Here is a 27,003-nt window from a genome sequence, read left to right on the forward strand (position 1 = left end):
CTTTCGCCCGATATGCACTTATATGGACCCAGAAGCCAGAGTTTTACCCTAATTTACTTAAAATTTTGCACAAGAAGAACAATTAGTACTATAGTCAAGTGTGCCAAATTTTATTGAAATCGGTTCAGATTTAGATATAGCTCCCATATATATCTTTCGCCCGATATGGACTAATACGGTCCCAGAAGCCAGAGTTTTACCCCAATTCGGTTGAAATTTTGCACAGGGAGTAGAATTAGCATTGTTGCTATGCGTGCAAAATTTGGTTGAAATCGGTTCAGATTTAGATATAGCTCCAATATATAGCTTTCGGCCGATTTACACTCATATGACCACAGAGGCCAATTTTTTGCTCCGATTTAATTGACATTTTGCACAGGGAGTAGAATTAGCATTGTAGCTATGCGTGCCAAATTTGGTGGAAATCGGTTCAGATTTAGATATAGCTCCTATATATAGCTTTCGCCCGATTTACACTCATATGACCACAGATACCAATTTTTAACTCCGATTTAGTTGAAATTTTGCACAGGGAGTAGAATTAGCATTGTAGCTATGCATGCCATATTTGGTGGAAATCGGTTCAGATTTAGATATATTTCCCATATATAGATTTTGTCCGATTTACACTCATATGACCACAGAGGCCAATTTTTAACTCCCATTTTGTTGAAATTTTGCACAGGGAGTAGAATTAGCATTGTTGCTATGCGTGCCAAATTTGGTTGAAATCGGTTCAGATTTAGATATAGCTCCCATATATATGTTTTTCTGATTTCGACAAAAATGGTCAAAATACCAACATTTTCCTTGTAAAATCTCCACTGCCTAGTCGAAAAGTTGTAAAAATGACTCTAATTTTCCTAAACTTCTAATACATATATATCGAGCGATAAATCATAAATAAACTTTTTCGAAGTTTCCTTAAAATTGCTTCTGATTTAAACGTTTCCCATATTTTTTTACTAACATTGTGTTCCACCCTAGTGCATTAGCCGACTTAAATCTTGAGTCTATAGATTTTGTAGAAGTCTATCAAATTCTGTCCAGATCGAGTGATATTTAAATGTATGTATTTGGGACAAACCTTTATATATAGCCCCAAACACATTTGACGCATGTGATATGGTATCGAAAATTTAGATCTACAAAGTGGTGCAGGGTATAATATAGTCGGCCCCGCCCGACTTTAGACTTTCGTTAATTGTTTTTTACTAACCCTAGTGCATTAGCCGACTTAAATTTTGAGTCTATAGATTTTGTAGAAGTCTATCAAATTCTGTCCAGATCGAGTGATATTTAAATGTATGTATTTGGGACAAACCTTTATATATAGCCCCAAACACATTTGACGGATGTGATATGGTATCGAAAATTTAGATCTACAAAGTGGTGCAGGGTATAATATAGTCGGCCCCGCCCGACTTTAGACTTTCCTTAATTGTTTTTCTATAGAAAATTTTGTCTACGTTTTATTTCTATTAAAAATTTTGTCAAAATTTTATTGCTATAGAAAATTTTGTCAAAATTTAATTTCTATAGAAAATTTTGTTAAAATTTTGTTTCTATAGAAAATGTTGTCAAAATGTTATTTTCATCGAAAATTTTGTCAAAATTGTATTTCTTGAGAAAATTTGTGAAGTGCTTCTTAGTAGAGGAGGAATATTTTGCAGAATCTACCAAAACATCAAGAATTCTACCAATCTACCAAACAGTAAAAAAAATCTACCATGTTTGGTAGAATTCCCCCAACTGCGGCAACCGTGTCCTGGACACGGGTTAGCTTACCTTTGCCAACGAGAAAATCACGTTATAGTAGATTTCCCATATATATAGCGTTTCGACTTGATTCTCCAAGTTTGTTATTAGAAATCATATCGTCAACACGTTACATCCTTGTAGATCTCAGAGGTAGTCTCAGAGTATTTCCAAGCAATATGGTATTTATTTTATTTTCAAAAAATTCCCATAGTCCATATAAGGCAACCTGCAACCACTGAACACTGATTACTCTGGCCATCAAAGTAAAAATTAACATATCAAATGTAATGCCAATAATCTCGCAAAGATCAAAGCAGATAGCATACGAATGAAGATTTCACAGAAATCTTCCCACAATCCATGCATCCGTCATCCTTGCAATCAAAGGCAAAACAATAACAAGTGCCATCAAAAATTTTTTGTTTGGTGGTTAGGAAAATTGATATTCATGTGAAAATATGAAATTGAATTTGCCAAAAAGTTTGGAAGGACAAGTGCATAATATCCTTTGTTTTTGTGAAATGGGGCGCAAGGAAGAAAGAAAACTTATACAGATGTTAACACTTGTGCCAAAACTGGTAGATAAATGGTTCGAATTGGTGGTGGCATGGATAAGTTAGCGTGACTTTTTATTCTATGGTAACGAGTGACAAGTGAAACTGCTAATGCTGCTAACAAGAATTCATCCATTTATACATTGTCTGTCGGTCCGTCCGTCCGTCCATCAGTCTGTCCTCCCATCATGTTGGCTAACAAGGGTTGGTTGCAGTCATAAGGCGTTTGTACGCCTTTCTTGCTGGTATCCTAACGAGTAGAACTAATCAAAGTGCGTAACACTGGGTCACGTGCCAGGCATGCAACACTCACTCACTCAGTCCCACTCTCCCTTTCCACTTTCCTCGATTGCTCAACAAACAATTCCTTACGAAATAATTTAGAAAACCAGTAAATGAAGGGACCAACTTTGTTCATCATCTATCTGTGTATTATACAATTATCCTGATTATAGTCTGGTTGGTCCTGCAAGTCCTGCGAACAAGGGTATGTTTCTAGGACTTGCATTCCTATTTTGTCATAGCGAAAAATAAAAATGAAAACAGATTTTCAAGTGTTATGTTTATTAAATATGAGCCTTTTGTGTGAAAGCACAAGTGGGTATGGGGCACTTGACATGAAATAATTGTGAAAAAGAAGCAGGTTAGAAATTTTTTTATTATCCTCCACTATGAATCTCATCTATCCTTCAAATTTCAATTATGAATAGGGTTGTGAGATGACCGTGGGAGATTTAGATTTCCTTGGATTTTGATTTTATTTTTTTGTGACATCATAAATACCAGAGAGATTAATGGCGTTACGTTATGGGATTTAGAAAATATGAGATTGCCTTTTAGAAATCCCACAATGAAGAAGAATTTTGTTTTTATTATTTTCTTTATGACTTTATTTGAAGAAGGAACTTGCCCTCACAGATAAAAATAAGTTTGAGAACCAATAACTTTTGTTGGAAAACCAATAACAAAATTTGTTAATTTTCCTGCAACAAACTAATTTGTACTTTTAATAACCATTATTACAAAAAAGTTGTTAGCAATCGTTACCATCAGAAGGCAACAAATAATTTGTGCTATCAATAACATAATTTGTAAGTAATTTGTTGAGTACAAAATATTTTTTGCTGAACGTTACGTTTAATCCTCAACAAATATTTTTGAATTTGAACGAAAAAATTTGTATGTGGTTTGTTGGAGGCTATCAATGACCTGTAACAAATTTATTGGTGTATTGACAAAAAATTAAATTGAAATTAAAATTGACGGAATTATGCTATGAATTGTACCAAAATTGCAAAATTGCCGGAACAATTTTGGATATATTCTGTTAAGTGCACAGAGAGAAAAAATATGAACAAAATGTTATTTTTGGACGGGGAAAATGTAAATGTATGACGATTTTAAATTTGAGTAGTCCAGGGTCTAGCAAGCATTTTGACAACTTCTTGCCCAGTGCTAAATATTCTAGTTAATTATAATTGTAATAACTCTAATCCCGATATTAATATGGGTTTATCAATTATCTCATACAACAAACACATTTAAGAAACTATCAAACTGAAAAATATAAATTTTTCACAGACAAATTTGTTGAGCATCAGCAGATTTTACATACAAATAAAGTTGTTAATATTTATTTGCAGTTATTTTTTTGTGTGCTGGTAAAATTTTTTCAATGAATGACAAGGTTAATAGCTATACTATATACTACAAATACAGAAATGGTCTTGAATCAAAAAAATACCTGGAGATGCAAATCGAGCGATAGGAGTTATATCACAATCTGAAGCGATTTAGTTAGTACAATAGAAGATTATTTTTGCCAATTTTGAGTAATGTCAGTTAACAAATAATAACAATGAGGTACTTTTAAAATTTCCTCTAGAATAAAATTTTGACAAAAAAAAATTTCTATAGAAATAAAATATTGACAAAATTTTCTATAGAATTAAATTTTGACAAAATATTCTATAGAAATAAAATTCTGACAAAAATATTTCTATAGAAATAAAATATTGACAAAATTTTCTATAAAACTAAAATGTTGACAACATTTTCTATAGAAATAAAATATTGACAAAATTTTCTATAGAAATAAAATTTTAACAAAATATTCTATAGAAATAAAATTTTAAGACAATTTCCTATAGAAATAAAATTTTGAGACAATATCCTATAGAAATAATATTTTGACAAAATATTCTATAGAAATAAAATGTTGACAAAATATTCTACAAAAATAAAATATTGACAAAAAATTTGTACAGAAATAAAATTTGGACAAAATATTCTATAAAAATATAATTTTGAGAAAAACTTCTATAGAAATAAAATTTTGACAAAATTTTCTATAAAATAAAATTGAGAAACAAAATTTTTTATAATAATAAAATTTTGTTACTAAATTTTGTACAGAATTAAAATTTTAACAAAATTCTTTATAGAAAAAAATTTAACAAAATTCTTTATAGAAAAAAAAATTTGACAAAATTTTTTATAGAAATAAAATTTTGACACAAAAATTTTTATAGAAATAAAATTTTGTCACTAAGTTTTCTATAGAATTAAAATATTGACAAAATTTTCTTTAGAAATAAAGTTTTGACAAAATTTTCTATAGAAATAAAATTTTGACAAAATTTTCATTAGACATAAAATTTCTATAAAAAATAAAATGTTTACAAAATTTTCTATAGAAATAAAATTTTGACAAAAAATTTTCTATAGAAATAAAATATTGACAAAATTTTCTATGAAAATAAAATGTTGACAAAATATTCTATAGAAATAAAATTTTGAGACAATTTCCTATAGAAATAAAATGTTATTTCTATAGAAAATAAAATTTTGCCAAAATTTTGTAAGAAATACAATTTTGACAAAATTTTTAGTTGACATAAAATTTTAACACAATTTCCTATGGAAATAAAATTTTGAGACAATTTCCTACACACAGAGAATAGAATGGGTGGAAATCGGTTGTAATAATTTAAATTCCATATTTGGAACAATAAGTCGTTTGTGTCTACCTACTCACAACTATATTTTCATCTACTCAACCATTCGATAACTGTTATAACAGATTTTCCTTCGTGTTTTACGATAAATAGTTGTAGCAACCAAATGTACCTATTTTGAAATTGTTTGCATGAAATTGGTTGGTACAACCTTCCTTAATAGAATTTCATGGCTGTAATTTAGTAATTATAATTTACATATGGTTGTCACAGCCGAATGTAAATTGAATATTTTCAAATGTCAATATTAAAATTTCTTAAGTCGAGAAAATACATATGTTTATAAATAGAAAAATATAATGACGAATTTTCTGCCCGGCCTTTTCGGCATTTACTATGGATCTCATTAAAAAATATTATATGATAATCCACGGAATTTGCTTATATTATGTCAAATGGATTAATTTAATGTAATACACAAAACTTCATGGAACCGGCGAAGAACTCGAAAGTGAACTTCAGTATCTAATTTTATGAGGACCTAATGAAAAATCCGCCCTAATGAACGTATAGAAGAACTTGCAAGGAGTTAACAGTGGAAGCAAATTGGGTAGGTTTAATTTGTTTTTATGTAGTTGTCTATTTTAATGCAATACACCAGTTTTGGTCAGAGTATAAATACTTTTATTCTCAATAAAATCTGGCTACACGAAGAATCGTTTCTGACATGTTGAAATAGATTCTCTAGCGATCTAGCTCTTCGTACCATTTATTCCTTTGGGAAGATTCTGCTAATCATGAATGGAGAGTTTGGTTCCCATTTATGTATATCACACAGATTTCAGATTACGATTAATTTACTTATGTCCCAGCAAAAAATACTTCAGCAGTAAGAGTTTAGTTGCGCTTTTTGGCATACAATAAAGTAGGTAGTGCATCCACACTGCATGAATCGGTGGCAATAACGTAAACGAGTAATCAAAGTAGTTTATGATCATTCGTTTACGTTATTACAACCAATTCATGCAGTATAGATGAATGAAAGGTAGTGCTATTTTCCTTCACGCCATCAATGCTATACTCAATATTTTATATCACTTCTGACCAATATTTCTATTAAAATGAGCAATATTATCAGCGCTATGTAGAAGCTGCTCTAAATCGGGACATCGCCCACAAAAATCAGCGCTGATTCAGTTGTTTTGTAAGCAGTTGGTACTGCTTCTCTCCCTTACAATTCTGCTGAAATTGTGCTCCATTTTTTTGCTGGGGTGGCATAATAATGGTCTAATATTTCACCATTCTATTCCAGTTTAAAGTTTTTCTTCAATGTATATATACTATGTTTTTTTTTTTATTTTAGAAAAATTATCTGCGCAGATGTTGATGACTCCTATCTATGCTGGGTGGTATATATGGTACAATTTCTTATACAATTTCAATAACAATTTTAATTTAGATTTTAACAGATGTAAAATATTATATAATAGTATGTGTTTATATTTACTTATATTCTAAAATAAATATATTTAAACTAAGTGTACTATTTTAATAAACTAAAATATAATATTAACTGGGACAAAATTGGTTTTTAATTTGATAACGAGCACTATTAAGGTCGGGCAGCACAATCGAATGAAGGTAGCAACAACCGATATTGTCGGCAGACCCAACCAACACCATATGAGATATTGGTTGTGTCGATCGAATCAGACGGGTGGCACAACTGCCAACTGGTAGTTGCTGCAACTGCCAAAAGGAGGTTGCTACAACTGCCAAAAGGAGGTTGGCAATAAATTCGATTGTCACAACCAATCTGTATTCTCTGTGTATAGACATAAAATTTTGACAAAATATTCTATAAAAATAAAATATTGACAAAAAATTTGTATATAAACAAAATTTGGACAAAATATTCTATAAAAATATAATTTTGAGGAAAACTTCTATAGAAATATAATTTTGACAAAATTTTCTATAAAAATAAAATTGAGAAACAAAATTTTCTATAGAAATAAAATTTTAACAAAATTTTTTATAGAAAAAAAAATTTAACAAAATTACTTATAGAAAAAAAATTTGACGAAATTTTTTATAGAAACAAAATTTTCTATAGAAATAAAATTTTGACAAAATTTTTATTAGACATACAATTTTGACACAATTTTCTATAGAATTAACATTTTAACAAAATTTTCTATAGAAATAAAATTTTGACAAATTTTTCTATAGAAATAAAATTTTGTCACTAAATTTTCTATAGAATTAAAATTTTAACAAAATTTTCTATAGAATTAAAGTTTTGACAAAATTTTCTATTGAAATAAAATTTTGAACAAAAATTGTCATTAGACATTAAATTTTGACACAATTTTTTATAGGAATAAAATTTTGACACAACTTTCTATAGAAATAAAATTTTGACATAAACATTTCCACTAAAAATAAAACTTCGACACAATATTCTCTAGAAACATGTAAGGAAAGTCTAAAGTCGGGCGGTGCCGACTATATTATACCCTGCACCACTTAGTAGATCTAAATTTTCGATACCATATCACATCCGTCTCATGTGTTGGGGGCTATATATAAAGGTTTGTCCCAAATACATACATTTAAATATCACTCGATCTGGACAGAATTTGATAGACTTTTACAAAATCTATAGACTCAAAATTTAAGTTGGCTAATGCACTAGGGTGGAACACAATTTTAGTAAAAAAATATGGGAAACATTTAAATCTGAAGCAATTTTAAGGAAACTTCGCAAAAGTTTATTTATGATTTATCGCTCGATATATACGTATTAGAAGTTTAGGAAAAAAAATTTCAACTAAATCAGAGTAAAATATTGACAACTGTGGTCATATGAGTGTAAATCGGGCGAACGATATATGGGAGATACATCTAAATCTGAACCGATTTCAACCAAATTTGACACACATAGCTACAATGCTAATTCTACTCCCTGTACAAAATTTCAATTAAATCGGAGTAAAAGATTGGACGATATATATGGGAGCTGTATCTAAATCTGAACCGATTTCAATAAAATTTGGCACACTTGACTACACTACTAATTGTACTTCTAGTGCAAAATTTCAACCAAATTGGGGTAAAACTCTGGCTTCTGGGACCGTATTAGTCCATATCGGGCGAACGATATATATATGGGAGCTATATCTAAATTTGAACCGGTTTCTTCCAAAATCAATAGGGTTCTATTCTGAGCCAAAACACATACTTGTGCCAAATTTGATTGGACTAAAACTGTGACCTAGACTTTGATTACAAAAATGTGTTCACAGACAGACCGACATGGCTATATTGACTCAGGAGCCCACCCTGAGCTTTTTGCAAAGACACCATGTGTGTATCTCGTCTGCTTCTGGGTGTTGCAAACATATGCACTTACTTATAATATCCTGTTGCACAGTGTGGCGCAGGGTATAAAAAGGTTAGGTGGCAGCCCGATGTATCAGGCTCACTTACACACAAAAAAATGTTTTCTGATTCAACCACGAAATTTATTGATCCAATTAATTTTTTATTTGAAATGTCGTCAATAACGAAAATGATGGTAGCAGTCACTGTTTTAATTGGACATTAAAAAATACTTGATTAAAAAATTAATTGATTTCATTACCAAATGTCAATTAATTTCATTACCAAATTCATTGATTTCATTACCAAATTTCAATTAATTTTTTGATTCATGTGGATTGCAAAACTCAATTTTTTTTGTTTTTTATTAAAAACGTAACTGTTTTCAATTAATTTCTTAAATGACTTAAAGAGTTTTAGTTTGATTAAAAAATTGATTGTTTGAAATACATTTTTAGTTAAAAATTTCCATTACTTTTTTAATTGACTTAGTCTACTGAGTTTGATTAAAAAGTTAATTGTATCAATTAATTTTTTTAATTTAAAAAATTTTAAATTTTCAATCATGGACTTAATTAACTTAATGTTTCTAACTTGATTAAAAAGTCAATTAATCGGTTAATTGAGAAAAATTTCAACTTCATTTAACTTTTTAATTGGAAATATTTTGGTGATATGTTGTTCTGTGTAGACTATTCAGCCCATTGCACTATGGGCGGAAATCGCGAAACAGCGGCAAAAAGTCAAATTTTCAAAATAAAAATTATTGGATATTTCAATTGAAATTACTATAGAACATCTTGGATAGTAAAAATCGAAAGTTAATTTAAAACTTGGCAACCCTTTTCAGGAGAAAAAGGCTGCCAATGTTTACCAAAATTTATGCCAGTTGCGTTTAATCAAGGCGAACAAAAATTGACAAATTTCGTGCTTAATTTTTTTCGCAATAAAAGTGAATAAAGAAAACTTTTAAAGGTAGATTCTAAGAGGAGGTTTAGTAGTCAAAATGTTGTAAAGACTTTACAAAATTTTTTTGTTTTTGAACTTGAATTTATGGATTCAAAAGTGCGATTTATATGAGGAATAGAACTAGAAATGTTAACGATTGTTAATGAAAATTGTTGCTTATTATTGTTCGTGAGGAAGTATACTTTTACGTGCTGTAAAGTTTGCATGCCCAAACTTGCCCATACTAAAATAAATGTAAGGGTTTTATGGTCAAATTTGGGAAAATCGGCCGATACATATATATGGTAGCTATATCTAAATCTGAACCGAATTTGATGAAATTTTGCACACTTTAAGGGTACTATAAAAAAATACTTTGTGTTAAATTTGAAGACAATCGGGTGGTAAATAAGCGCAGTATGGTCTAATTTGTCGAAATCGGGCGATACATATATATGGGGGCTATATGTAACTTTGATCCATTTTTTTTCCAAATTCAACCGTGTTTGTCCTTTGACCAAGAAAACATGTTGTACCAGATTTTATCAAAATCGGTTAATAATTGCCACCGGAATCCTGCGAACAACAAACACAGAGGGACGGAATTAGAGTTAGATACCGAAGAATGTGATTTTGATGGTTAATATTTGTTTAATTTTAATTAATAAAATTAATTTAATAAAATGACAATTGGTTTATACTATTTACATCAAGTTCTGGGGATAAGGCGCTTTCTTTTTCTATAGAAATAAAATTTTGCCAACATTTTTAATAGAAATAAAATTGTGACAAAATTTTCTATAGAAATAAAATTTTGACAAAATTTTCTAAAAAAATAAAATTTGGCAAACTTTGCTATGGAAATAAAATTTTGACAAAATTTTCTATAGAAATAAAATTTTGATGAACCTTCCTATAGAAATAAAAATTTAATACAAAATTTTTTATAGAAATAAAATTTTAACACAACATTTTCGATAGAAATAAAATTTTGACAAAATTTCCTAAAGAAATAAAATTTTGAGAAAATTTTCTATAGAAATATAATTTTTTCAAAAATTTCTATATAAATAAAGTTTTAACAAAATTTTTATATAAAAATAAAATTTTGAAAAAACTTTTATTGAAATAAAATTTTGTCAAAAAATTTTTTATAAAAATAAAATTTTGACAAAATTTTCTATATAAATAAAATGTTGACCAAATTTTCTATATAAATAATATTTTAACAAAATTGTTTATAGAAATAAGATTTTGAGAAAATTTTCTATAGAAATAAAATTTTGACAAATTTTTTTATAGAAATAAAATTTTGACAAATTTTTTTTATAGAAATAAAATTTTGACAAAATTTTTTATAGAAATAAAATTTTGACAAAATTTTTTATAGAAATAAAATATTGTCAAAAAATTGTCTATAAAAATAAAATTTTGACCAAATTTTCTATAGCAATAAATTTTGACAATATTCTCTATAGAAATAAAATTTTGACAAAATTTTCTATAGAAAAAAAATTCTATAGAAATAAAATTACTTCAATTCACCACTTCTTTGAATCGAAATCAACTCCAAAAACATTCATTTTTATGGAGCTTTATTTCTCAAGTTATCGCAATTTGGTTGACCTTTAGAGAAGAAATCGTTCGGCCTTTTAATCCATATCATCTTGGATCTTCTATTCGAAAAATGTACTACTAAAAACCTTGCAATTCCCCATGCTTAAGAGTCCAACTTCAACTTCAGTTTTAATAATCCTTATGGTAATGCCTGTATGAACCCACACAGTATCTTATCACACCCGATTTAATGATACAATTTATAAAAGTAATCTTAGATGCTTGGGGAATTCGAAAAACCCTTCCTTCCTCTATAAGCGATTCTATTCAATCCCATAGTATTTCCATACAAAAATTTCACTTCACTACCCCTACATCGTATAAAAATTTGCAAATACCTGTGTCTTTGCTTCCATCTCTCTACGAGTAGCATATTACAAAGTTAGTTAAGAGCATAGACCCTGGTGTGTTTCAAATGTAGATTAATTGCTTTTGTCATTATTTGGAATCTTTGGATTGTTCTGCAACTTCACTTCATACTTCAGTCGTTACAAGCATAACTCTGTTGCAAAAGTCTTTCTATCTCTCTGTCTTGTGTCCTTGTATCCTTTTGCTACTTTGGCCTCCTATATGTCTGATGATGGTGATGGGGAGGTATGGGAGCTTTGGATTCTTAGTCTTTTGGAATGATACGAATGCGTATTTACTAAAGTCTCACCCACCTTTGAGGTTGGTGATTCAGTTTATGTGTCACTCTATGTGCGCTCTGCTGGTATTTTTCCGATGTTAATGTTGATTTGTGTGATTTATGAAGATTAATTTATTGCCATTTAAATGGGGGTTTAATTGAATTCATAAAATTTTACAATGGAATGAGGTGAAGGTGTTTGTGCGAAGGATATGCCAGTCAAGGTGAAAATATTTTTGAAAAATATTTAAAATCCATAGAATGGGCTAGAAACAAAAAAAAAAAGGCTTTGGAGAATAGTGAACCGACGTTTTCGAACCAGTGGACGGACGTTCACGAAAAACAGACCAAGATGGTCTAATTCAAGAATGGTAGTTCTCTTTTCAATAAACTTTATTGTCAAAAACTCATCTTCAAATATCTATCTGACATTGTTACAGCAACTCCGTTTATGGTAAGGATAAAAAAAATTACAAAATACGTATATAACTATGGACCGATATGGACCACTTTTGCAATGGTTGTTAGCAACAATATACTAACACAACGTACCAAATTTCAACCGAATCGGATGAAATTTGAGCCTTTAAGAAATTTGACCTTCCAAGTGGCTCCCGAAGTTAAATCTGGGGATCGGTTTATATGGGCGCTATATATAATTATTGACCGATATGGACCAACTTTTGCATGGTTTTTTAGAGACCATATATTAATATAATGTACAAATTTTAACCGTTTCGGACGAAATTTGCTCCTCCAAGACGCTCCGGAGGTCAAATCTGAGGATTGGTTTATATGGGGGTTATATATAATTATGGTCCGATACGGAGCAATTTTTTGCATGGTTAAAGGGTGATACGGTCAAAATTTGGTCAAGGGAAAACGCGTGTAAATCGGTGAAATCGTTTATTTAAAAAATCAAATTAAATTTCTTTTTCAAGTTCAATTAGTATAAAATTCAGGAAAAATATTCAGTTAGGCTTTCGCTTTTCCAAATCCGAATTGCCGGGCCTCACGCTTGACACCTGCCATCAGACTTTGTACAGCCACCTTGTCCACCTTCTTCGCCGCAGAAAGCCAGTTTGCCTAGAACTGCTGCTCGTCCTTAGCAGTTTTTTTGGTTTTCTTTAGGTTCCGCTTGACAATAGCCCAGTATTTCTCAATTGGGCGGAGCTCTGGCGTGTTGGGAGGGTTCTTGTCCTTGGGAACCACATGCACGTTGTTGGCGGCGTACCACTCCATGGCCTTTTTACCGTAATGGCACGATGCCAAATCCGGCCAAAACAGTACGGAACAACCGTGTTTCTTCAGGAAAGGTAGCAGACGTTTATTTAAACACTCTTTCACGTAAATTTCTTGGTTGAAAGTCCCGGAAGCTATGAAAATGCTGCTTTTCAAGCCACAGGTACAGATGGCTTGCCAAACCAGATATTTCTTTGCGAACTTTGATAGTTTCATGTGCTTGAAGGGAGTCACCGTGGTGCAATGGTTAGCATGCCCGCCTTGCATACACAAGGTCGTGGGTTCGATTCCTGCTTCGACCGAACACCAAAAAGTTTTTCAGCGGTGGATTATCCCACCTCAGTAACGCTGGTGACATTTCTGAGGGTTTCAAAGCTTCTCTAAGTGGTTTCACTGCAATGTGGAACGCCGTTCGGACTCGGCTATAAAAAGGAGGTCCCTTGTCATTGAACTTAACATGGAATCGGGCAGCACTCAGTGATAAGAGAGAAGTTCACCAATGTGGTATCACAATGGACTGAATAGACTAAGTGAGCCTGATACATCGGGCTGCCACCTAACCTAACCTAACCTTCATGTGCTTGAAAATATCTGCTACCTTTCCCCTTCCTTTTGCCGTATAAAACTCCTGTCCCAGAAGCTGCTTGTAGTCGGCTTTGACGTAGGCTTCGTCGTCCATTGCCACGCAGTCAAACTTCGTCAGCATTGTCGTGTACAGCCTCCGGGATCGCGCTTTGGCCGTCGTATTTTGTTTATCATCGCGATTTGGAGTCACTACCTTCTTGTAAGTCGATAGTCCGGCTCGTTTTTTGGCTCGATGCACGGTTGTAGACGATACACCCAGCTTATTTGCGGCATCTCGGAGAGAGAGGTTAGGGTTTCGCTTGAAACTACCGGCAACTCTCTTTGTCGTCTCAGCGGTTTCCGGTTTTCGATATCCCCCCGATCCAGACTTCCTGGCTGTCGACAAACGTTCCCCAAACACTTTAATTACATATGACGGTTGATTTGGCAACTTTTAGCGATTTTGCTAGCTTTGCGTGCGAGTAGCTCGGATTTTCGCTATGCGCGAGCAAAATTACGCTGCTCTTTTTGCTTGGACGGCATTTTGACAACTGAAGAGTGAATTCCAAAATCAAAATAGGAGCAACATTCTACACACACACACCTTCAAAATGAGGGGTATTCAGGTTTTTTAAATGCAAAATTGAAAGAAATACGTCAAGTTTATATTGACCAAATTTTGACCGTATCACCCTTTATCAGAGACCATATACTAATATAATGTACCTCCTCCAAGAGGCCTTGGAAGTCAAATCTGGGGATCGGTTTTTATGGGGGCTATAGATAATTATGAATCGATATGTATAAATGTTTGTATGGTTGTTAGTGGCCATATACTTACACAACATAGAAAATTTAACCGAATCGGATGAAATTTGCTCCTCCAAGAGGCTCCGAAAGCCAAATCGGAGGATCGGTTTAAATGGGCACTATATATATAATTATGGACCGAATGGACCATGGTTGTTAGAGATCATATACTAATATAATGTACCAAATATGGCCCATTTGCAATACCATCCGACTTACATCAATAACAACTATTTGTGCCAAGTTTCAAGTCGATAGCTTGTTCCGTTCGGAAATTATCGTGATTTCCACAGACGGACGGACATGCTTAGATCGACTCAGAATTTCACCACGATCCAGAATATATATACTTTATGGGGTCTTAGAGCAATATTTCGATGTTTTATAAACGGAACGACAAAGTTAATATACCCCCATCCTATGATGGAGAGTATAAACAAAAAGATATTTCACTACGCGAGAGAGTACCACATTTTATGGCTTGTGACCACGGTTGCCACAGTTGGTAGAATGTTAACAAAAATGGTAGATTTTTTACTGTTTAGGTTATTGATAGAATTCTTGGTGTTTTGTTAGATTTTTCAAAATATTCCTTTTCACAATAAAATTTTTAAAGAAATAAAATTTTGACAAAATTTTTTATAAAAATAAAATTTTGACAAAATTTTTTATAGAAATAAAATTTTGATAAAATTTTCTAAAAAAATAAAATTTTGAAAATTTTTTTCACAAAATAAAATTGTGACAGATTTTTCTAAAGAAATAAAATTTTGCAAAATATGATTTTGTTGATAAAATGTTCTATAGAAATACAATTTTGGAAAAAAATTATAGAAATAAAGTTTGGAGAAACTGTTCTTTAGAAATAAAATTTTGACAAAATTTTCTGTAGAAGTAAAATTTTGACAAAATATCTGTAGACATAAAATTAAAAAAAAATTTACAGAAATAATAATAAAAATAATAAAAAAAATAATAAAAAATCTGTAGAAATAAAATTTTGAAAAACATTTTAATACAAATAAAATTTTGACAAAATTTTTCAAAAAAATCAAATTTTGACAAAATTTTCTAAAAAAATTTTGAAAATGTTTTATAGAAATAAAATTTTCACAAAATTTTCCAATGAAATAAAATTTGTATAAAATTTTTTACAGAAATAAAATTTTGTAAAACATTTCTATAGAAATACTATTTTGACAAAATTTTCTTTGAAATTAAAATTTTTACAAAATATTCCATGAAAATAAAAGTTTGACACAATTTTCTATAAAAATAAAATTTTTACAAAAATTTATAAAAAATAAAATTTTTACAAAATTTTATAAAAAATAAAATGTTGACGAAATTGTCTAAAGGAATAAAAGTGTGACAAATTTTTTTAAAGAAATAAAATTTTGACAAAATTTTCTATAGAAATACAATTTTGACAAAATTTTATATACAAATAAAATTTTGACAAAATTTTCTATACAAATTAAATTTTGGCAAGTGTTCAAAGTTTCTTTGAACCCGTTTTGACATACTGTGCATAGCGGCACAAATAATTTTTAATCGTTGTGTCCTTTTGCTTTTCTATTTGTTTACCTGGAAAGTTTGCCCTTTGATCGATGCTTGTAGCTTTGTCGCTGAGCTTTGTTTATGCTGCTAAGCATCACTCAAAAGGGCAACGACCAGTCTTGAACCGACCGTGAAGTAAACAAATACGTGCGTGCGAACTCGTCTGCCCCCGCGAATGTCAAGTGAAAATTTGTTATTGAACAATTCCTTAAAATAAATTAAAACATTAAAGTGAACAATTAAAGAACATATATAATTACAGGTAAACACAGTGAACAATTAGTGACACATATAAAACCCCATCGACTCCTCAAACCAAAGAAACCCAAACATAAAAGTGCCGACAACATAATTAAACGTCATCAACAAAAAAAAAGGAAAAAGATCACAACACTTTGTACACACAATAATAGAAATTTTAACTTAATTCTATATTGCACTAAAGTTCCATGTCATTGCATTGAATATTTTGCCTTACAACTATATTGCACAATCCCTTTGTATATTTTGTTAAAGTTAAAACTCTCCCTTATTTACACCATTTCCCAAAATTGAATTCAAATCTAATTGCTTTTGTAAATAATTCTTAAATCTAGTTGTAAAACTTAATTACTATTTAAAACTTAAACCTAATCATAAATAATGAATTAAAATTAAAATAACACTTGAAATAATTATAAATAAAACTTGTTTGAATTTGAATTTAAAATCTAATTTCTATACGTGTTATTATTTCGAAAGGCAAAATTTTCTTTTTCAGCTTTCATTAGTTTATTCCCAAACATTTTGGTCCATTGCGAACCGGATTTGTGTTTTTTAAATAATTAAAAACATAATTTTTTTGAAAGTGTAAAATTTTTTTCTCGGTGTAATGTGATTTTTTTCCAAGTGTAAAAAAAAAAAAAAAAAACCAGTGACCCAATAATTAGTTTTGTTTAAAAAAGAAAAAAATTTAATAAACTTTCATTTACATTAAAAAAAATAAAATATTCCAAATTACACAGTGTAATATCATTGTCAAATATACCCAGTGTAATATCAATGCAAAAAAAAAAAAACCCTTTACAAAAGACAATATTGAAAAACATTCAAAGTGCCTGTGCCCTTGCAACAAACGAAAACCAACAGTAACCAAAGAAGAAATAGAAAAATCAAAACAACAACAACACTACTCAGCCAACCATCCAGTGATCCATCGATCGAACAACAAGCAGTAAACAACGAAAAATATCCATATGCATATACAAGCGTATATACATATATATGGGACATACAAGAAAAGGGTAACCAAAGTGGCACTACAGTAAGTAAAATAAAGGGTTACTGCATTGGTATGATTGAAAAACTTTAAATTGTGAGAAATTAAAAGTGAACGTTGGACAATTAATTTTTGAAAATTTTTTGAAAAAAAATTAGTAAATTTTGGAAAAAATTAGTGTTTTTTTGAAAAAATTGAATCTTTGTGACCCATTTTGTGTGTGTGTTTTTTAGCAATTTTTCAATCAATTTGGCAGTAAAAAGGCTTGTTTTCACGTAAAAAGTACAAAAAATTCGGAAAAATTTGGAAATTTAAAAAATTAATCGCTTTTCGTGAAAATTTTGAAAACTTGTTTAAGATGCAAAATTGACTGAAAAATTGCCAGTGAGTGACCCAAAACCCAAATTAACCCATTTGTTTAAAATTTTATCCAACAAAACAATCGGTTCGGTCGTGCAAAAAAAAAAAACAAAAACAAAAACTTTTTAAAAATTAAAAAATTTGTGGAAAAAATTGGACAAAACCGTAACAACGGTTTTTATAAACTACAAATTGTCCAATAACAAAATACAGAACAGTTTCCAGTGGAAGGCGACAAAAAACAACAAAACACGACACCACAGCGACTCAACATCAAAAATCGACGCCACAAAGGTAACGGATCACAAACATTTTGGACACACACATACCTATAATCTTCAAAGTGAGTACAGTTTTTTCAAGTTTTTTGAATTTTTTGGAACACGAAAAGGAAAAAAGAATTTACGATATGCTAAAAGACACAACTGGATGACCCATTTGCTTTGACACACTTGAAAAAATTTAAGAAAAATCGGTATAGAAATTGGATTGGCGAAAATTTACACGGAAAGAAATTTTTGTTTCGAAATTTTTTGGAGGAATTTTCGGGAATTTAAATTCGATTTTGTTTAAATTAAATTAAATGGGGATAAAGTTTTGACCGGTAAAAATTTACACAGAGAGAAATTTTTTGGTAAAAATATTGATTTTGAAAAAAAATGTTTTTTGAATTTAAATTCGTTTTTTTGCTTGAAATTAAATACTATTTTTGGAAAAACAAGTGAAAATTTGCAAAATTATTTTTTTTGGAGTGAAAAATTTAACGAAAATTTTTTCGAGAAAAACTTTTGATCATTTTGGAAAATTAAAATAATTGGCGCTGGGAAAATTTTTAAATCGATTGATTGAAACATTTTACTTTGGAGTTTAAAAAGCTGAAACAAATGTTAATCGACCCAAATTTGTAGTATTTGATTTTTTCAACTTGAATTTATTTTTGTATTTATAAATCTTGGTGACCCATATTTGTAGTCTTTGGTTATATCTTTGTAATTTTCAAGACCCACTGACCCATACAAAGGTAAGGAAAATTACAAATTTCTTTTAATATATATATATATATTTGATTTTTTGGGCACCAAGATAATTTTATTTTTTTTTCAGTGAATTTGTTGACACATTTTTTTTTTTTTTTTTTTTTACTCTTGATCTGTATTTATTAATTTATGCGATTTATCGCTGATTTTAATTGAGCATCGTGCTTTAAAAAAAAAATTGTTTGTTTGGTTTCCTGTTTTTTGGGAAATTTTAATTGATTTGTTTGACCTTGTGGTTTTGGGAAATTTTAAATTTGTTTAATTCCTCGCCCTTTTGGAAATTTATTGTAAAAGTTTTTTGAATATCCAGTCTTGGGGAATTTTTAAAAAATTTTTTTACGTAACTTTGGCCCAATTTCGTCTACTGACCCTATTTCGGTTGTGTTAAATTTGATTTTTGTAATTTTTCGTAATTTTGACCCCGCAAATTTATTTCTGACCCCACAAATTTTATCGTTCGCGCAGATATTTACATTTAATATAGTTTCCCTTAGAAAAATCGAATTTTCTTGAGTAAAACTAAATTATTCTTTCGCGAAATTTGATTTATTTTAGTTTTTTTTGACTGGTGCAAAAAAGTTTAAAGTACATCATGGATAAAATTTTGAAAGAAAAATTTGTTAATTGTTTAAATGACCTAGTTGACGTTGAAAGTATTTGTTCTGTTAAGGCGGCAACCGAAGATCTCCATGCGTTAGAGGCAGCTCGAGTTGAGCTAAATACGTTATGGGATCAAGTTAGGCGGGCTTACATAAATTGTCGGGATAGGACTCCAGATGAGGGAGAGACTCCGATGGATAAGGATAAGCTTCGCGGCCATTATAAAAACGGTATGGACGTCTATAAACGGGGTTTAAGTATAATTAGCACACAAATCTTAGCGCGTCAGGAACGGGAAAGTCAGGAAAAATTAGCTAGGGAATCAATGACACAAACCATCGCAGTAGACCCAAATTCGACCCCAAATTTGCGATTGCCACCATGTGACACAGACATTTTTAAGGGCGGATACAGTGAATGGCCAACATTCAGAGATTTATTCTCTGCAATCTACATTAATAACCCACGATTGAGTAAAGTCGAAAAGTTATTCCATTTGACCCAAAAAACTTCAGGAGAAGCGCGGGAAATTATTACAAATGTACCCCTAACTAATGAAGGTTTCGATATAGCTTGGAGAAATTTAGAAAGTAGGTACGAAAATAAACGAATGCAAGTTAACGAACAGCTTAGAATTCTTTTTAATTTGCCCACTGTTTCAATTGAAAATGTTTCAACTATACAAAAATTACAGCGCACAATTAGTACTTGTACACAAACTTTGGAAACTTTACAAGTAGACACGGGAGAATGGGACCCAATTTTAGTATACCTTGTTTCAACGAAATTGCCTCGCACTTTTTTGGAGGAATTTGAGAATAGTTTAGAGGATTGTTCGACCCTACCAAGTTGGCACGTATTAGATGAATATTTATCACATAAATTTAAAACTTTGGAATCGGTGGGAAATATTAAAACTCAAAACTCGAAATACAATCAATCTAGATCTGATTTTGATAAAAGGGGGAGTCGCGTAAATAGTTTTCACACCAATGTAAATCAAAAAATAAATAATTCTGGTTCAAGATTCAATAGTAATTCACAAGCAAATAATAATTCAAAAAATAGTAATCCTAGTCGCAGGCATAATGAGAGCGTTTGTCCAATTTGTCGGACAAACCATATGCTGCGAAATTGTCCCAAATTTTTGGAAAAATCTATTAATGAAAGAATTCAAATAGTGAAACAGTCGAATCGTTGTTATAATTGTTTATTTGAGAATCATGGAGTACGGGAATGTAAAAGTCGTTTTAGTTGTAGGGAATGTAATCAAAGACACCATAACTTGTTACATAAGGGTAATGAGGCCCGCGACCCTACAAACACAAGAGACGGTACATGTGCTGCCGTTCTCAACACCCTTGTTCATCATAACCGAGACACAGTACAACCTAGTACAAGTACTGGAGCTCTCAACTTAGTTAATCAGGATCGAGGTGGAGTACAACCTAGTACAAGTGCTGCCGCTCGTTCCAACCTTGTTCAACAATCATCGAATTTACCTTGTATACAGTCCACATCGAATATTGAAACGCCTAGTATAACGACTCTTACGCTGCAAGAAGGCAGACCCACTCCACAACCTAGAGAAACACTGTTGTTTACCGCCATTGTACAAATAAAATCAAAGGGACAGAGATATGATGCCAGAGCAATAATTGACCCTGGATCACAGTCAACATTTATTTCGGAAAAAATGAAAAATAAGTTGCAACTTCCTACAGTGAGGAATTTAGTTCACGTCACAGGCTTGAGTGACACCGTAGCTGAAACATCGACAAAGGCTTGCGTTTTTCAACTTTGTTCACGTATCGATCCTAGTTTTGAGTTAGAAGTTTGGGCACCCGTGTTGAAGACCCTTCCTTCTAATTTACCAACCCACAACCTTAATCGTTCTCAATTTGAAGATTTTAAGCATCTTAGTTTGGCGGATCCTCGATTTTATGAAAGTCGACCCGTTGATATGCTGATCGGTTTAGATATAGGACCGCTAATTTATAACGTTCATATTCCGATGAAAACATTTGGATCAATTATAGCGCAAAATACCGTATTTGGATGGATCGTTGGTGGACCCATTCAACAAAATATAGAAACTTCGAAACAAATTACTCTTTATAATGCCTCCTCTTTAGAGAAAATTATAACACGTTTTTGGGAGGTGGAAGAGACCCCAAAAATAATTTTGAGGTCAGCTGAAGATATATATTGTGAAACTAATTACAAATCTACGATAAAACGTAATGATACTGGAAGATATATTGTGACCCTTCCATTTAAAAGTTGTTCAGAAATCGGTGCATCGAGAAATATTGCTCTCGCACAATTTTATCGTATGGAGAAAAAACTTTCTAAGACCCCTGATGTAAAGGCTCAATACGACGCTGCCATTAGGGAATATCTCGAATTAGGACAAATGAGGAAAATTGATCCACAAAACATACATAAGACCCCTCATTACTATTTACCACACCACGCAGTCATTAAACCAGATAGAGTAACCACCAAACTTAGGGTGGTATTTAATGCTTCGAGTCCCACTTCAAATAAGAAAAGCCTAAACGATATTTTACATACCGGTCCTATTTTACAACAGGACTTAGTTTTACAAATTTTAAAATGGCGTTTTTTCAAATATGTTTTCAACGCCGATGTAACGAAAATGTATCGTCAAATACTGGTAGACCCAAAGCAAACTTCATTTCAAAGAATACTTTTTCGATCATCTGAAAACGACCCAGTTGAGGATTTTGAATTGTTAACCGTAACCTTTGGCATAAATTGCGCCCCATTTTTAGCGATTAGAACGCTGCTTCAATTAGCGGAAGACGTTCAAGATTCACACCCTTTGGGTTCAAAAATAATTAGAGAAAATTTATATGTCGACGATGTATTAGCGGGTGGGCATACTGTTGAAGATGCTATCACCGCTAGAAAACAATTAACATCCGCTTTAGATTCTGCTGGTTTCGAGTTGAGGAAATGGACCTCTAATGACCCTCGTCTTTTAAATGGCCTACATCCCGATTTTTTGTTGCCTGTCAATTGGTTGGATCTTTCTGAAGGATCGTCAACGAAGACCCTAGGCATTCGGTGGAATGTAGCAGCAGATAATTTCACTTTTAAAGCGCCTAATGTTGAAGAAAAAGAACTTTGTACGAAGCGTGAAGTTTTGTCGACAATCGCAAAATTCTTTGACCCTTGTGGATGGTTAGCCCCAATTATTGTCGTTGCAAAACTGATAATGCAACAAGTTTGGTTAAATAAAATTGGATGGGACGACACTTTGAAACCTGTTACCAATATGAATTGGAAAAACTTTGCGAAAAATAATTCGGTGATTGACACAATATCCGTACCAAGATGGATTCATTATTCGCCATCAAGTACCATTGAAATTCATGGTTTTTGTGACGCTTCAGAGAGCGCTTACGCTGCGACACTTTACGTTCGAGTCGAAGATGGAGACCGTGTAGAAACTTTTCTGTTAGCAGCCAAGACCCGCGTGGCCCCAATCAAGAAAATTTCTCTACCTAGATTAGAGTTATGTGGGGCAGTAATGTTGTCAAAATTAGCTAACACTATAATTCCAAATCTGCAAATTTCTGGATTTTTAACCCATTTCTGGACTGACTCTATGATAGTTTTGGCTTGGCTTCAAAAACCGCCGTGTTCTTGGAGCGCGTTTGTAGGAAACAGGGTTTCCGAAATTTTAGAAAATGTAGGTAGTGAAAATTGGAGTCATGTGGACTCCGAATCTAATCCAGCAGATGTAGCCAGTCGTGGCTGCTCTCCAGATGAATTGAAGACACATCATTTGTGGTGGACTGGCCCATCGTGGCTAAAATTGCCAAGAGATCATTGGCCTAAACATCAACTTAATTGTGATACAAACCTTGAAGCTAAACAAGTGAAAGTTTTTGCGACATCCACATTTGAGGACCCATTGACACGTTTTTCATGGTTGCCACGGGCATATCGTGTTTTATCTTATGTCATGCGTTTTTGGCGTAACACGGGCACAAACCGATTTCGAATTTCGTCTGAAGAAATTACGGGTTCAGAACTTTTGGATATAAAAACTCGTCTTATAGTCGTTACACAAAAACATTATTTTGCTGAAGAGTATGCAGCGTTGACCCAAAAGAAACGACTCTCACCTAGTAGCCAACTCTTACCTTTTAACCCTTTCATTGACGGGAAAGGTTTGCTTAGATCAAACGGTCGGTTAGTTCAATCACCTGCTCTTACCTATAATGAACGTCATCCAATTTTAATTCCATATGATTCTCGGTTTGCACTTTTATTTGTCGAATTCGTTCATAAAGTAACAATGCACGGCGGAAATCAATTAATGATTCGCGTAATTCGTTCCGAATTTTGGATATTTCGTTTAAAGCAATTAGTTAAAAAAGTTATCCATAACTGTCGAACTTGTGCTCTCCATCAGTATAAGACCCAGACACAAATTATGGCATCTCTTCCTCCAGAGCGCACTATGTTATCTAGACCCTTTCGAAATACAGGGGTTGATTTTGCGGGACCCTTTGGCATAAAAAGTATTACAGCTCGCGCCTGTCTAATTACCAAAGGATATGTCTGCATATTTGTTTGTTTTGCAACTCGAGCAATACACTTAGAAGCTACTAGTGATTTGTCGACCCAATCTTTCATAGCAGCTTTAGATCGGTTTATAGGCAGACGAGGGTGTCCGGAGAAAATATTCTCAGATAACGGTAAAAATTTTGTAGGCGCCGCCGAACTTATAAAAAAGGATAGGATCGCATTTATGAAATCAATACAAGACACTACAGTGCAACGACACGTACATCAGAACTTAGAATGGAAGTTTATTCCTCCAGGTGCTCCTCACATGGGAGGTTTGTGGGAGGCTGGAGTTAAATCATTCAAGGCTCACCTTCGGAAAACTATGCCAAAAATGAATTTCACCTTTGAAGAACTATCCACTATTTTAGCTCGCATAGAGGCTTGTCTTAATTCAAGACCCATTAATCCTGCTAGCGATGACCCTTCTAGTTTAGAGCCCTTGACCCCTGGTCATTTTCTAGTGGGATCACCACTATTAGCCCCTGCAGAACCCGATATTTCTGAGGATGATATAACATTATCAAACAGGTGGAAACGATTGAAGATTATTTCACAAAACTTTTGTCAAAGGTGGAAATCTGAATATTTGAATGAATTACATCGTAGATACAAATGGAAATACCCGCAACAAAATCTTGTCGTAGATGATTTAGTGATTGTAAAAGACAATCGTTTAGCTCCAAATGAATGGAGGCTTGGAAGAGTTGTCAAAACTTATGAAGGGATTGATAAAAATGTCCGGGTGGTAGATGTTAAAACTTCGACTGGGTTAATTAGTCGACCTATCACGAAAATCGTAAAGTTATTTTCGGACTGACTAGCATATCGTAAATTCATGAAAAAACACGGTACTCACATAACTTTCGTTGCAGATATGTCAGGAGTACTTCCAAGCAGAGACCCATCCCCACCTGGACCCAGCAGACCTGCCCGTCACAACCGCCGTAACAACGACCCACGCTATCGCCCTTCTCATTGGCAATTTGCTTGTGGGCTTTGTCAAGATGACCACCCACTCAGAAATTGTCATCGTTTCCGCCAGCAGACCCCATACCAACGGTACGAGACTGTAGAGCGACGTAGCTATTGTCGCAACTGCCTGGCACGCAGCCACCTAGCTCCAGACTGTCCAGTCCTCACGGCGTGCAGGGAGTGTAACTTGCGACACCATACCATGTTGCATGGGGCTCCTCAACTGAGGGAAACATTTGGTCGCTACACGCCCCCTCCAGTGGAATTGCCGTATCACCGATCCTCTGTGTTCATACCAACGGCGCAAGTGTATATGGCAGGTGAAAACTCCGAGGACTGGGCCAGTGTCAGGGTGTTGCTGTGTCAGGCAGCTACATCAACAAGAGTTGCGGCCTCCACAATCACGAGACTTGGCATTCCAACCACCGAAAGAAATGGACACAGGTTTGCAAGTATTCGGTTGCGATGCCGGACTTATGGTAGTCGGCTCGTTTATCGACTAAAGGCCTTAGTGACACGGGACCTGCCACGAAGACCCTACTCTGACCCAATAATAGAAGATCCCACCGTCGCTATGGAAGCCCGACCTCTTGCTGATATCGATCCAAGGGGCAATGAATCAATCGATGTAGAAATTGGTGCTGGTCCATATGCCTACCTCAGGAGAGACGGAGTTGTCGAAACCGGCTTAGGACGTGTCTTCGCCCAGCTGACCGATTGGGGATACGTGTTTGTGGGACCAGTGAGTAGTTCGTCACAGGAAACGAGATGAAGAGGTAAGGTAAACTACACTCTTTCGCGGGGGGCAGAATGTTCAAAGTTTCTTTGAACCCGTTTTGACATACTGTGCATAGCGGCACAAATAATTTTTAATCGTTGTGTCCTTTTGCTTTTCTATTTGTTTACCTGGAAAGTTTGCCCTTTGATCGATGCTTGTAGCTTTGTCGCTGAGCTTTGTTTATGCTGCTAAGCATCACTCAAAAGGGCAACGACCAGTCTTGAACCGACCGTGAAGTAAACAAATACGTGCGTGCGAACTCGTCTGCCCCCGCGAATGTCAAGTGAAAATTTGTTATTGAACAATTCCTTAAAATAAATTAAAACATTAAAGTGAACAATTAAAGAACATATATAATTACAGGTAAACACAGTGAACAATTAGTGACACATATAAAACCCCATCGACTCCTCAAACCAAAGAAACCCAAACATAAAAGTGCCGACAACATAATTAAACGTCATCAACAAAAAAAAAGGAAAAAGATCACAACACTTTGTACACACAATAATAGAAATTTTAACTTAATTCTATATTGCACTAAAGTTCCATGTCATTGCATTGAATATTTTGCCTTACAACTATATTGCACAATCCCTTTGTATATTTTGTTAAAGTTAAAACTCTCCCTTATTTACACCATTTCCCAAAATTGAATTCAAATCTAATTGCTTTTGTAAATAATTCTTAAATCTAGTTGTAAAACTTAATTACTATTTAAAACTTAAACCTAATCATAAATAATGAATTAAAATTAAAATAACACTTGAAATAATTATAAATAAAACTTGTTTGAATTTGAATTTAAAATCTAATTTCTATACGTGTTATTATTTCGAAAGGCAAAATTTTCTTTTTCAGCTTTCATTAGTTTATTCCCAAACAGCAAGATTTTATAAAAAATAAAATGTTGACAAAATTTTCTAAAGAAATAAAAGTGTGACAAATTTTTTAAAAAAAGTAAAATTTGGAAAATTTTTCTATAGAAATAAAATTTTGACAAAATTGTCTATACAAATAAAATTTGGTAAAAATTTTCTATAGAAATAAAATTTTGACAAAATTTTCTATACAAATAAAATTTTGACAAAATTTTCTAAAGAAATAAAATTGTAACAAAATTTTCTATACAAATAAAATTTTGACAACATTTTCTATAGAACTATAATTGTGACAAAATTTTCTGTACAAATAAATTTTTGACAAAATTTTCTATAGAAATATAATTTTGAAAAAGTTTTCTAAAAAATAACGTTTTGACAAATGACAAGAAATAAAATTGTGCAAAATAGGATTTTTTTTTGATAAAATGTTCTATAGAAATACAATTTTGAAAAAAAATTTAATAGAAATAAGGTTTGGAGA

General features: G+C 32.4%; 2 protein-coding genes across 2 annotated transcripts; both read left to right on the top strand.

Annotated features, from left to right (window-relative positions):
* The first annotated feature begins 2,219 nt into the window (after window positions 1-2,219).
* Window positions 2,220-24,705, top strand: LOC142224513 (uncharacterized). The gene is made up of 6 exons (XM_075294292.1): window positions 2,220-2,350; window positions 2,771-2,802; window positions 17,120-17,328; window positions 17,857-17,986; window positions 19,322-21,430; window positions 21,572-24,705. The coding sequence occupies exons 1-6, from the start codon at window positions 2,220-2,222 to the stop codon at window positions 24,703-24,705; spliced, it is 5,745 nt and encodes a 1,914-aa protein (XP_075150407.1).
* LOC142227468 (uncharacterized) lies at window positions 23,959-26,224 on the top strand. The gene is made up of 2 exons (XM_075298031.1): window positions 23,959-25,636; window positions 26,002-26,224. Exon 1 carries the CDS (start codon window positions 24,724-24,726, stop codon window positions 25,630-25,632), a length of 909 nt encoding a protein of 302 aa, XP_075154146.1. The 5' UTR covers window positions 23,959-24,723; the 3' UTR covers window positions 25,633-25,636; window positions 26,002-26,224.
* The last annotated feature ends 779 nt before the right edge of the window (window positions 26,225-27,003 follow it).

The sequence above is a fragment of the Haematobia irritans genome, chromosome 2, assembly GCF_050003625.1.
Source record: "Haematobia irritans isolate KBUSLIRL chromosome 2, ASM5000362v1, whole genome shotgun sequence".
Classification (NCBI taxonomy): Eukaryota; Metazoa; Arthropoda; class Insecta; order Diptera; family Muscidae; genus Haematobia; species Haematobia irritans.

Bases quoted from the DNA above. Each gene is read 5' to 3' on its own strand.
- LOC142224513 (XM_075294292.1), top strand. From the start codon at position 2,220: ATGAAATTGAATTTGCCAAAAAGTTTGGAAGGACAAGTGCATAATATC. The intron at 17,329-17,856 runs GTAAGTAAAATA...AACAAAATACAG, and splicing joins GTAACCAAAGTGGCACTACA to AACAGTTTCCAGTGGAAGGC. The intron at 21,431-21,571 runs GTTTTTGGGAGG...AAAGTTGTTCAG, and splicing joins TTTAGAGAAAATTATAACAC to AAATCGGTGCATCGAGAAAT.
- LOC142227468 (XM_075298031.1), top strand. From the start codon at position 24,724: ATGAAAAAACACGGTACTCACATAACTTTCGTTGCAGATATGTCAGGA.